Source organism: Cloeon dipterum, chromosome 3 (assembly GCF_949628265.1).
Source record: "Cloeon dipterum chromosome 3, ieCloDipt1.1, whole genome shotgun sequence".
Lineage (NCBI taxonomy): Eukaryota > Metazoa > Arthropoda > Insecta > Ephemeroptera > Baetidae > Cloeon > Cloeon dipterum.
Window position 1 is genome coordinate 11,414,024 of NC_088788.1, and position 10,629 is coordinate 11,424,652.

At 40.0% G+C, this 10,629-nt stretch overlaps 3 protein-coding genes across 3 annotated transcripts; 2 read left to right on the forward strand and 1 right to left on the reverse strand.

Annotated features, from left to right (window-relative positions):
• Positions 1 to 98: 98 nt before the first annotated feature.
• On the forward strand, positions 99 to 2,929 carry LOC135941538 (uncharacterized). Its single transcript, XM_065487151.1, has 11 exons — positions 99 to 250; positions 306 to 462; positions 527 to 772; positions 836 to 961; positions 1,018 to 1,312; positions 1,422 to 1,601; positions 1,662 to 1,834; positions 1,884 to 1,994; positions 2,054 to 2,175; positions 2,428 to 2,679; positions 2,746 to 2,929. The coding sequence occupies exons 2-11, from the start codon at positions 314 to 316 to the stop codon at positions 2,853 to 2,855; spliced, it is 1,764 nt and encodes a 587-aa protein (XP_065343223.1). The 5' UTR covers positions 99 to 250; positions 306 to 313; the 3' UTR covers positions 2,856 to 2,929.
• A 333-nt stretch (positions 2,930 to 3,262) lies between these two features.
• Positions 3,263 to 5,970, reverse strand: cpb (F-actin-capping protein subunit beta). Its single transcript, XM_065483471.1, has 5 exons — positions 5,665 to 5,970; positions 5,362 to 5,573; positions 4,980 to 5,152; positions 4,725 to 4,924; positions 3,263 to 3,960 (listed from the first exon to the last, which is right to left on the reverse strand). The coding sequence occupies exons 1-5, from the start codon at positions 5,665 to 5,667 to the stop codon at positions 3,724 to 3,726; spliced, it is 825 nt and encodes a 274-aa protein (XP_065339543.1). The 5' UTR covers positions 5,668 to 5,970; the 3' UTR covers positions 3,263 to 3,723.
• A 196-nt stretch (positions 5,971 to 6,166) lies between these two features.
• Alg3 (Alg3, alpha-1,3- mannosyltransferase) lies at positions 6,167 to 8,823 on the forward strand. The gene is made up of 7 exons (XM_065483470.1): positions 6,167 to 6,441; positions 6,500 to 6,747; positions 6,800 to 6,960; positions 7,014 to 7,134; positions 7,188 to 7,390; positions 7,451 to 7,690; positions 8,260 to 8,823. The coding sequence occupies exons 1-7, from the start codon at positions 6,243 to 6,245 to the stop codon at positions 8,492 to 8,494; spliced, it is 1,407 nt and encodes a 468-aa protein (XP_065339542.1). The 5' UTR covers positions 6,167 to 6,242; the 3' UTR covers positions 8,495 to 8,823.
• The last annotated feature ends 1,806 nt before the right edge of the window (positions 8,824 to 10,629 follow it).

A 10,629-nucleotide genomic window follows, 5' to 3' on the forward strand; every position in this document is an offset into this window, starting at 1 on the left:
GGGGGCGTGTCATGTGTTTTTGTTTTTCTCAAGCACACGAGTGGAGACCAGTGGAGACGCAGAGCTGCCCTCTTCGTTGAAGGAATGAAACTACAATTTCCCCTTGTTTCTCCTCATGTGGAGCGGAGACATGCGGTTTCGATGGTTTCGATTCAGATTCTTGATTCAAGCATGGGGCTGTACTTCTTATAAACAAAATAACTTACCAATTTAGTTTTTGTGAACGTTTCTGAGCATAATTTATTACACGGTATTTGTATAATATCAAAATGTTTAAGAATTACTAACAGAATTTTGTTTTTTAGGATTCAGAATGTCTTTAAGACTGATTTGTTGCCGGTCTCTAGGGGTATTTCGGTGCAGACCTATTGCATCATTCATAAACCCTGCTGTGAACAACAGGACGCTCTTTTCTACTGCACCCAACGCAGCCGGAGATGAGACTCAGCATGAGCAGAAATTGTAAGATGGCAACTTAAATGAAAATGGAGCACTCTATATTACATAACACCATAAAAATTTGCAGAACTTGGGGTAGGAACCGCCGATCAAGCAGTAATGAAGGTCGCTTTGTACAAAATCATGACGGACGAGACAGGCGAAACAACTTCAGAAGATTCGACGGTGGCCAAAATTCATTCAGGGAAAATTCCTTTCAAAGAAATTTCAAATCAGATCTTGGGGGAGGACTGACCAACATTTCTTGGGAAAGCGAGAAACTCGCGGAATGCAAGAAAGATTTTTATGTTGAATCAGAAGTCACAAAAAACAGGTAATAATAATCAATAAATTGTTAACAAATTCTATTATTCATTCGCTCTTCAATTTTATTTAGAACGCCTGAAGAAGTGCAAGCATTTCGAGATAGCAAGGAAATCACCGTCCGAGGCCAGGATGTCCCAAACCCAATTCAGAGCTTTGCAGAACTGAGCTTGGACGACTCTACAATGGAATCATTGCTGTAGGACCTGCTCGTTTAATTGATAAATTTCTTTATTAATATTTTTTACTTTTCAGAAACCAACGCCACGAAGAACCAACTCACATTCAATGTCAAGGTTGGCCCATCGCGTTGAGCGGGCGGGACATGGTCGGCATTGCGAGAACTGGCTCTGGAAAAACCCTTGCATTCATCATGCCAGCGCTGGTGCACATCGCGCACCAGCCAAGAAGACAGCACGGAGATGGTCCGATTGCTCTGATTTTGGCACCAACAAGGGAACTGGCTCAGCAGATCTTGAAAGTTGCAAAAGATTTTGCGCCTCGAGTCAAGTCCACCGCAGTGTTTGGAGGAGCGAAAAGGACATTTCAGGTACAAAACATGGTCACCTCACGTGAAACTTCCTCTTCGTGAAATTAATAGACGGAAAAGATTGTGACTTTATCTTTGGTTTAAACTGCATTATTTATTGTTCAATCAGAGTCGAGAACTGGGTATGGGCGTCGACATTCTGGTAGCCACCCCTGGACGCCTTATCGATTTCCTCGAGTCAGAGGAGACAAACCTTCGGCGATGCACATATTTGGTGCTTGATGAGGCTGACCGCATGCTGGACATGGGATTCGAGCCTCAAATCAGGAAAATTCTTGGCCAAATTAGGGTACGTGACGAATAATATCTCTGTTGATCAATGTAAAACTAATGGAAACGATTTTTTCAGCCGGATCGACAAACCTTGATGTGGTCGGCCACGTGGCCTAGAGAAATTAGAAGACTGGCTGAAGATTTTCTCTCAAACTACATCCAAATTAATGTCGGCTCCATGGAGCTTGCTGCAAACCATAATATTACTCAAAAAGTGTTTGTCTTGGATGAAAGCGAAAAGAGTGACAAGTATTTTGATACATTTCTGCGCAAACTAGTGCTAATTTTTATTTTCCAGGCTCAAGGAACTGCTTGATACAATTGGAGCGCAGGAGGACAACAAAACTATCATCTTTGCCCAAACCAAAAGGACGGTCGACAAGATTGAGCGGCAGCTGGAAAGATCTGGGTTTGTAAAATCTAATTTTCTCAAAATCTTCCTAATTGACACTTCTTATTGGTTTACAGATATGGTGTGAGGGCCTTGCACGGAGACAAGTCACAAGCTCAGCGTGATAGCGTGCTCAATGAATTCCGCACAGGCTACAGCCCCATAATGGTCGCCACTGACGTTGCTGCCAGAGGATTGGGTAAATTTCAAATCTTATGGACAGTGTTGATTGTTGTTGCCACCTGGTTTTTTACCAGTTAATTTTTCCCAACATTGCAGTATGCGCATGATATTGAATGTTTATCTTTTTATTTTGGTAAAATTTTCAACTCTGCTCTTGGACCTAAATGCATGATTGTTTTTTACTGACTGCTATTTAGCCACCTCAATGGTCCCAAAACAGTTGTTAAATAAAATCTGCTGCATTTATACTTTTTCTGTTTTTTTTAAGACGTGACTGATGTGTCGTTCGTCATAAACTACGACTACCCCAACTCCTCGGAAGACTACATCCACAGAATCGGACGTACAGCCAGAGGCAACCGAACCGGAACCTCATACTGCTTTTTCACTGAGGCTGATGCCAGCAAAGCGAAAGACTTGGTTTCTGTTCTGACCGAAGCCAAGCAGGAAGTGGACCCTGAGCTATCAAGAATGGCCCAGTATGGCGGAGGCAGAGGATCACCGACTCGCCGGCCTTACAGTGCGTTGCTAAGCTAAATTATTTTTTTGTGAATGAATTAAGTTTTTTCTTTTTGCATTTTTCCAGCCAACAAAAGTAATCCTTTCAACAGAGGAGGTGGATTCAGACAGAGATCGATGATCAGTTTTGACGACGATGAAGATGATTCGTATAGCAGAAGGAAAGAAAAGTGGTAATTTTTAAGAATTTGTATGTGTAATGAGTGATGTCTAATAAATCATTCTGGCATTCCTTCAAAGTTAGTGTAAAACTCTTGATGTTTCAATTAACTCAATATACTTCTCGTTACTAAACACTAATATGTATTATTTTAAATGGATTTGTTGGAAAAAAGGTCATCTAGTAAAAGATATAAAAATTAGGTATCTAAAGAATATGAAACAGAACGTTTTTTTAATAATTAAATTATTATTAAATAATCAAATTTTTAAATGTCCTGTTTATTGAAAATTAATGCGACTTGATTTATTATTTGGTTTCATCAGGAACTTGCATTAAATCATATTGCTTAGCTAGCTACTTTAAATTAAATATTGCTAAAAACAATAAGGGGACTTGAAAACAAAATGACTTCACAATCAAATAATTTGGTAATAAAAATTCATTTATTGTTATCTCTGGAGGAGAGTTTGTTACACTGTAATCGGCTGTAACATTACATTTTCACCAGATTATATAAAGTATAATGATCAACTTACAAACGTAAACAAATAATGGATAAACGCACTCCTAACTGAAGGCATGGAGAGGACTTTATTTTCATTATGGAATTCGATTACCACCACCAATCAATCGGCCGTTCCTTGTATCAACACCGAGGTGATAATGTACACAAAATCTTTGTGGCCGAGGTTTGTAAGCCTATCCTAGATTTAATTCTTTGCACGAAAAGGGTTCTCTTTGAAAAGTAACAGGAAGTCATCAGTCAGTGCATCCAAATATTGCCATGTACAATTATAGAAAGGCCAAGCGGAGGGCAAAATCAAAAAATGAATAAACAACAGTATGCAAAAATTAAATTATTAATGAGGATTACTTGGTTAGTTACTCTCCCTTGACTTGGCGCGATTTGATTACATCTGCTAGTTCCTGACGCAGCGCGTTCTGTTGGCGTTGCTCTGAGAGCGGTTGTACCGAGCGCAGGCCATTGACAATATCCTTAGTTTTGCCAAAGTAAATTTCGTTCAGGGTATTTCTAATCTTGTTCTCCATGTCTTCAACCATGCGGCCGATGTTAGCAATGTGTGGTGACGCTTCGCTCACCGTGGCATCTTGAGCAACCTGCACCAAAAATATGTGCGTGAACTTTACATAATTAGAAAAGCTTGGTCAACCAATTTTGTGAAATAAAAAACTGCAAGCGCAATGATTCAGGAGGCTAACCTCTTTAATGAGTTTACCTCCCGTAATTTGGATTAAATTTTATTAAAAAAAAAATGAATTTTGTAAATTAAAATCACAGTTAAATGTTTATTTTTCAACTAGAGAAAACTGATTTTACTGCACTATTTGCCAATATATTCCTCTTGCTTAAGATGGTACACAGTATTTTCCCTTCTAGATTTTTTTTTTATATGAAGTGCAGAATATCAATAGTTGAAATATTTAAATAAGAAAAGAAGAAGTTTGGCTTGGTTGGATTATTATTGAAATTAAGTGGAAATTTCATTTTTTTTTTAATAAGAAAATTTTACAATGAAACGGAATTGTGTAAAATGTTTTCTATAACACGCAAGAAGATATTTAAAAATAAATAAATAATAAATAATTAATCTTAGGTTCTCTACAAAAAATATCAGCATATATGGAAAAAATATGATAAACATTTTTTGCAGTGTGCTGGGATTGTTTTGCAAGTCGTGAATGAAACTTTCAAATGAAAAAAATTGTCACTTGAACAGACAGAATTATCATCAAACAGCTCTAACAGGATGAGAAAAATAAAGATAAGAAAAAGTCTATCAATAACACAGACTGTGAAAGTGAGCCCTTACACGATTCCCATCTATTTGCCACAGTTAACCAAATAAATTAACGAATTTTACCTGACGAGTAAGACTTCCTCCCAGATTCATTGTGCCAGAACCCTGCTTGTTGGTTTGCAACCAAAGCATGGCAGTGGAAGTGAGTTTGTAGTGTGCAGACCGTCCTCCAGGCTTTTCCTGCACCTCAAATACGTGTATCGAGTCCCAGCACCCCTTGATTTTCTTTGAACCATCTCCAGCCTTCTTAATAAGAATCACACCTGCGGTAAACTTTAGGTTAGTCCGTTTGCATGGGCCGAATTAAGAAGTGCAAACCAGCAAATCCATGGTCCAAGTCCCACAGGTAGACGGAAGAGACACCGCCCTCGAAATACATGTCACGGTACTGATCAAATGCGTGGTTGGCGTCGATTTCAAGTTTCCTCAGCAGCTCTGAGGGCATGGACCCATCCTCCAAGGGAGGATCGTACGTGTTGCTCCAAGGTGATCTGCAAAACATTTTTTATTATTTTACCCATTCATGAACAAAAACAAAAAATATATTTTTAAATTTAAACTCTGTCCAGAAAAGAAAAAACAGTGCAAGTTATACAACAAACAGCTAGAGAAAAAAAGATACATAATCCCGTCAAAATATGAATATGTAATCCAATCGAACGGCAGCTGTGGCCGTGGGTCACAAGACTAAGGAACACACCTATATGAGTCACCATCTCTGTTGTAGTCACACAGCAGGTAGTCCCGGCCCGTTTCTCGATCTTGTGCGATTTTCAGCGGTTGGTCGACCGAGGACAATAGGTCCTCGCACAGGCTTGGCACCAAGTCGATCAGGTCGCTGAGGTTCTTCTCGATTTGCTGAGGAGGCAAGCGCCTCATCAGGTCGAGCGCGCAGTCGAGCTGCTGTTCCGTCTGCGACAGGAAAATTAAACCCGATGAAAATTTTTCTATAAACCCACCATTCCCGGAGGAGCGACAGTGTACGCGGAAAAAGTTAAATTACCATGATGCCAATCCTAGAGGCAGTAGACCAGCGTGGACGCCTTCTTTTCTTATCTCGGCTCCTGCCACTTCCTCAATGTTCTTCCGACGCCCTGCTTATCAGCAGATTCGGAACACGCTGTCTTTGGTCGTGTGGATGCTGAGGAGTCCGAGTGTTCGGAGAACGAGCCGAATTAGATTCGGCACAATCTCGAGATGCAACCTGTCTATTTCACGATAAAAATCTGCTGTCTATCTTCTGCAAATAAACTCGAGGTCCTCGCCCTTTTTTGGCTGTCAAGAGCCGCAAGTGTCGCCAACCTACTCCTATCAAAAGTACAAAATTTAACCATTACTTGAAAAAAAATCACTTTCAAAAACAATGCAATATTCAAATTATGCAGTGTAAATTTAACAATGGTCTAAAGAATCCTGATATCAAACTTTGTTCAAAATATCACAATCAGATAGATTTTCTGCAGGAGATTCGGTCGAGTGAACTATTGTTAGGTTGGTATCAAAAGCTCCAACAGTAGCAGCTGCAAAGCGCCGCATAAATGTGCCTGTCGGGTCGGTCGCATTTTGCAGAACTTGAGAAATATGGCTCCCCCGAACAGACGTGGGCCACCGAACCGTGGCCCAAAGCCGCAGAAATTCAGCCTCAAACTGTTAGAAAAGTATTTTTCTAAGCAATACATTCTCTCCCTCGTGTTCGACCCTCGACAATTTTACGTCACAGCGCCAATTTTTCTGCTTCTCGAGTTAGTTATCAACTACTTAATCATCAACCGCGTTCCTTGTAAGTTTCTTGTTTTGCCGGCCGGGGGAGAAATTTTATATTATTTTTAACTTCACAGACACGGAAATTGACTGGAAAGCCTACATGCAAGAAGTGGAAGGCGTCGTCAATGGCACTTTTGACTACACTCAGCTCAAAGGAGACACCGGGCCCCTTGTTTACCCTGCTGGCTTCGTCTACATCTTCATGGGGTTGTACTACATCACTGACTTTGGCACCAATATTCGGTTAGCCCAATACATCTTTGCTGGCCTATATATGGTTAACTTGTTGCTGGTTTTCCGTCTCTACGGAAAGAGCAGAAAGGTTCGTTTAATTCAATGGAGTCGTGGTTTTGTTATTAAATTTTAAATTATAGATTCCACCATTTATTATGGTGTTTGTCTGCTTGACTTCGTATCGAGTGCATTCGATATTCTCCCTCCGTCTGTTCAACGATCCTGTAGCCATGGTTTTGCTGTACGCTTCTCTCAATCTCTTTCTGGACGACATGTGGACGTTTGGATCGGTTTTCTTCAGGTTAGACCAAATTGGTTATTTGATTTAAAACTCTTCAACATATATATTTACAGCTTGGCAGTCTCTGTGAAGATGAACATTCTGATGTTCGCCCCGGCTCTCCTCATTGCCTACATCGCCATCCTTGGCTTCAAGAAAACCATTTTGCAACTTTTCGTTTGTGGTCTGATCCAGGTTCGTTTCCAGGTTCCTCCGCTGAATTTTATTTAACATTAATTTCTTCTCAGGTGTTGCTTGCGGCACCGTTCCTGTTGACAAATCCGGTGGGCTACATCATGGGTGCTTTCAATCTGGGCCGAATTTTCCTTTACAAGTGGACAGTAAACTGGCGCTTCATAACGGAGGAGCTTTTTGTCAGCCGGAACTTCCACCTGTCCCTGCTTGCGTGCCATATCGCGCTTCTCCTGTACTTCGCCCCCACCTGGCTGACGTAGGATGCAAAGAAACCTTGAATTATATTATTTTTTAACTCTGCTCTTTATTTCAACAGGTACTTGAAGAGCTACTGTCGGCTCAGCGTGCTTGAATCGCAGGTGAAGGTGCAACTGAAGAAGAAGGAAAAGGCCATGCTCAACACAAGCAGCTCATCCCAGCTTTTCCTCGCGCCATTTTTCGCTGCCAACTTCATCGGAATGGTGTGTGCGAGGTCGCTGCACTACCAGTTCTACATCTGGTACTACCACACGCTGCCCTACCTGCTCTGGTGCACTCCATACTCCATGTGGACAAGGTAGAGCACATCTAGCTAGGCTCCAACTTTCAATTAAGATTGGAGATTGGAAATCAGCTTTTCATAAATGGAAGAAGAGGATTGATACTGCAAAATCCTGGAAAATCCTTGTTGCCAATGCATGAACTCGTCCCTTAGGATTCACTTGAAGCCAAAGTTGATTTAAGTAGTGATGTGAAATTTTTGAGACAAGTGGCTGCAAAGTTAGCATGCTTTTCAAATGGTGAGGACTGTCTCCTTACTTTAATTCTTATTTTGTTTCACAACAAAGAGTTTCCCTTAAAGGTTTGAAACGCTTTTGAACAGATCCCCACAAGAGGAATCGAAATCTGCCCAAAAAAATTGGTCAAGCGCTGTAAATTTAAGAGAAAATTTTGAATTTTTACTGTAGCTCCATCCTTTTTTACTCTTGCAAATTGTAGAAAAATTTGTTCATCAGTCAATTGATTATTACATCCTACAGTTCAAGCAATTTTCAACTGTCACCCCAGTACAAGTTTTTCTTGTCAATAATTTCCGTGATTATAAATCTTTGAATAAAATGTTTTATGAAATCTCGTTTGTTGCAGGCTTGCCGTAATGGGTGTAATCGAGATGTGCTGGAACGTGTACCCCTCGACGGACTGGAGCTCAGGTGCGCTGCACATTTGCCACCTGATCCTGCTGCTTGGACTGGTGCAAACGCAGTCCAACGTCTGCAAGTCGATTCTCGACGCGGAGCCAGTGGTCTCGAGCACGGCTGCGACCGCGGCTGCTTCTGAACCCTCTGTCGAGAAAAAGAAGAAGAAGCACAAGAACTATTGAAAACCGTGATTTTGTTTTAGAGCATGGTGCTCGAATCATTTTCGTCACTTGCTCGTACTGATTGATTTTATAGTCATTTGAAAAGACTTTGTAAATAATACCCTTTTGAAATTTGCATGAAGTGTTTGAAAGTGTTCGTGTCTAGTGTTTGTCTGTGTTATTGATCAGTCGCGTACAAAGTAGGATTGCGTTCCCCGTGACCCCTGCTTAATAGATCGTGTTCTCATGGAATGAAAACCTTCGTGGTTTAGTGCAAAAGACATTTTGTAACGCCTCTCGGTGTGGATTTTGTATTTTTGCAATAAATCCTACTCAAATACACCGCTAAACTGATGTTTCCTTTTTCTATCTTCACAAAATTTAAGAAGCCCTCACCAAAGTACAATTTCTGGTACACAGATAAATGAAACTTAATTTTGAGTTAGTGTTGAGCTAACAATGTAGAGAAAATTCAAAATTAAAATTATAAGCTCAAGTATCCGAATCAGAATTGAATTAAAATTAATATAAGCGATTTTAAGAGCAGGAGAATCGTTTTCATTAAAGCAATTCTTTAAACTAAAACAAAATTATCCGTGAATATTTTTGAAAAAATTTAACAGCGAGTTATAGTGTGAGGTTTTTCCTAAATTTGGCAATTTTCAAAATGTTTGATTAAACCCCAACCAATTTTGCTTTGGCAGTGGTCAGGAGACCGTCTGTGAAAAGTGCCAAGTGCAGAGAAACCACCGGTTCGTTCAGGCTTTAAGTAGCACGCAGAATATTCTTTCAAATCCCTCATACTATACGTTTACGCTACACAAAGTCGCTCATTGCTCCGTGACGTGAGACGTGAAATACCAAATTAGTTCAGTTGTGCGTCGCATACAAAAATGTACGAGTGAGATTGTCTAATTTTTTCAATAACAATTTTATTTGTTGACTCTTTGTCAATGCAATATTTTCACTTCAGTCGCATTTTCAGCCTCCGTGGAAAATAGCTTTTTTCAAATATCTTCATGCTGAAAATTTGATGGGGATTTTGAGGCAAAAATTCACTACTGTTTCTTGCTTAAAAGACCAGCCGGAAACTATAATCAGTTTTGGGGTTTTCACATTTCTCCTCGTTTTTTCCGGATTTGGCCCCTGAAAAAGTCATAATTTTGCTTTATATCCAAGACAGAAAGCATGGAAATTTTATTTAATTTAAGAAATCCTATATTTAGTGAAATCAAAGACAGCGTATAGAATTAAATTGTTTAACAACAACAAAATTTTATATGTTTCAGAAAACGCGCGAAATTGCGGTAAAACCCGTAAAACCCATGAAATTTCAATCTAGTGTGTTTCCCATAGAGACCATAGACGCATTTTATTTAAGGTTTCTATAGTTTCCCAGAAAAAATGCTGGTTTTTGCGAATCCGTCCAAGAATACCAGGGTTGCAATTGCTTACCACCCGGTTTTTTTTCATCACTGGTTTTTAACGGGTCTTACCACTCAAATTTTACCAATTTCTTACGCAAGAAATGAATTTATTCCATTTTTCCCCTGTGAAATTTTAAAATTTGTGGTCAGAGTGGTCCAAATTTTCTACCATTGTGCAGATACTTTATTTTAAACTGCCATTTTTCTGCCTCGATTTCTCCAAAAATTTATCTCTGACAATTTTTCAAGTCGAGATCATTCATATAAGCTATTATATTTGAAATTAAAAGGGTGAAAATATTGCCTGCAAGAACTGGTAAAAATTGAAAAAAAAACGTTTTTTACCACTGCACTACATTTTTTAAAAATGCAGATTTTTTGCAACCCTGAATAAGAATACTCGCCAAAGCATTTCACGGTTGAACAAATTATTCATCATTCATCATCAAAATATTTCGTAATATGCACGCTTTTTTATTGCCTCGAGGTGTTCGCTGAAAACAGGGCATTTTTATTTAGCGGCGACGTGAGAGCTATCGGGCAAGTGTGTCAAATTGGCGGCGGCGACCCGGGAGAGCGGCGAGGGCGAGAGCAGAGTGCGCCGAACCGCTTCCTGCTGCTCTCCAAGACGCGCGGCTGCACAATGGGAGAGAGCAGAAGAGAGGTCGGCAATCTTGCCATTATCACGCGAGGAGGAACAATGGTGTTACCGGCGGAGGGCTGACACAA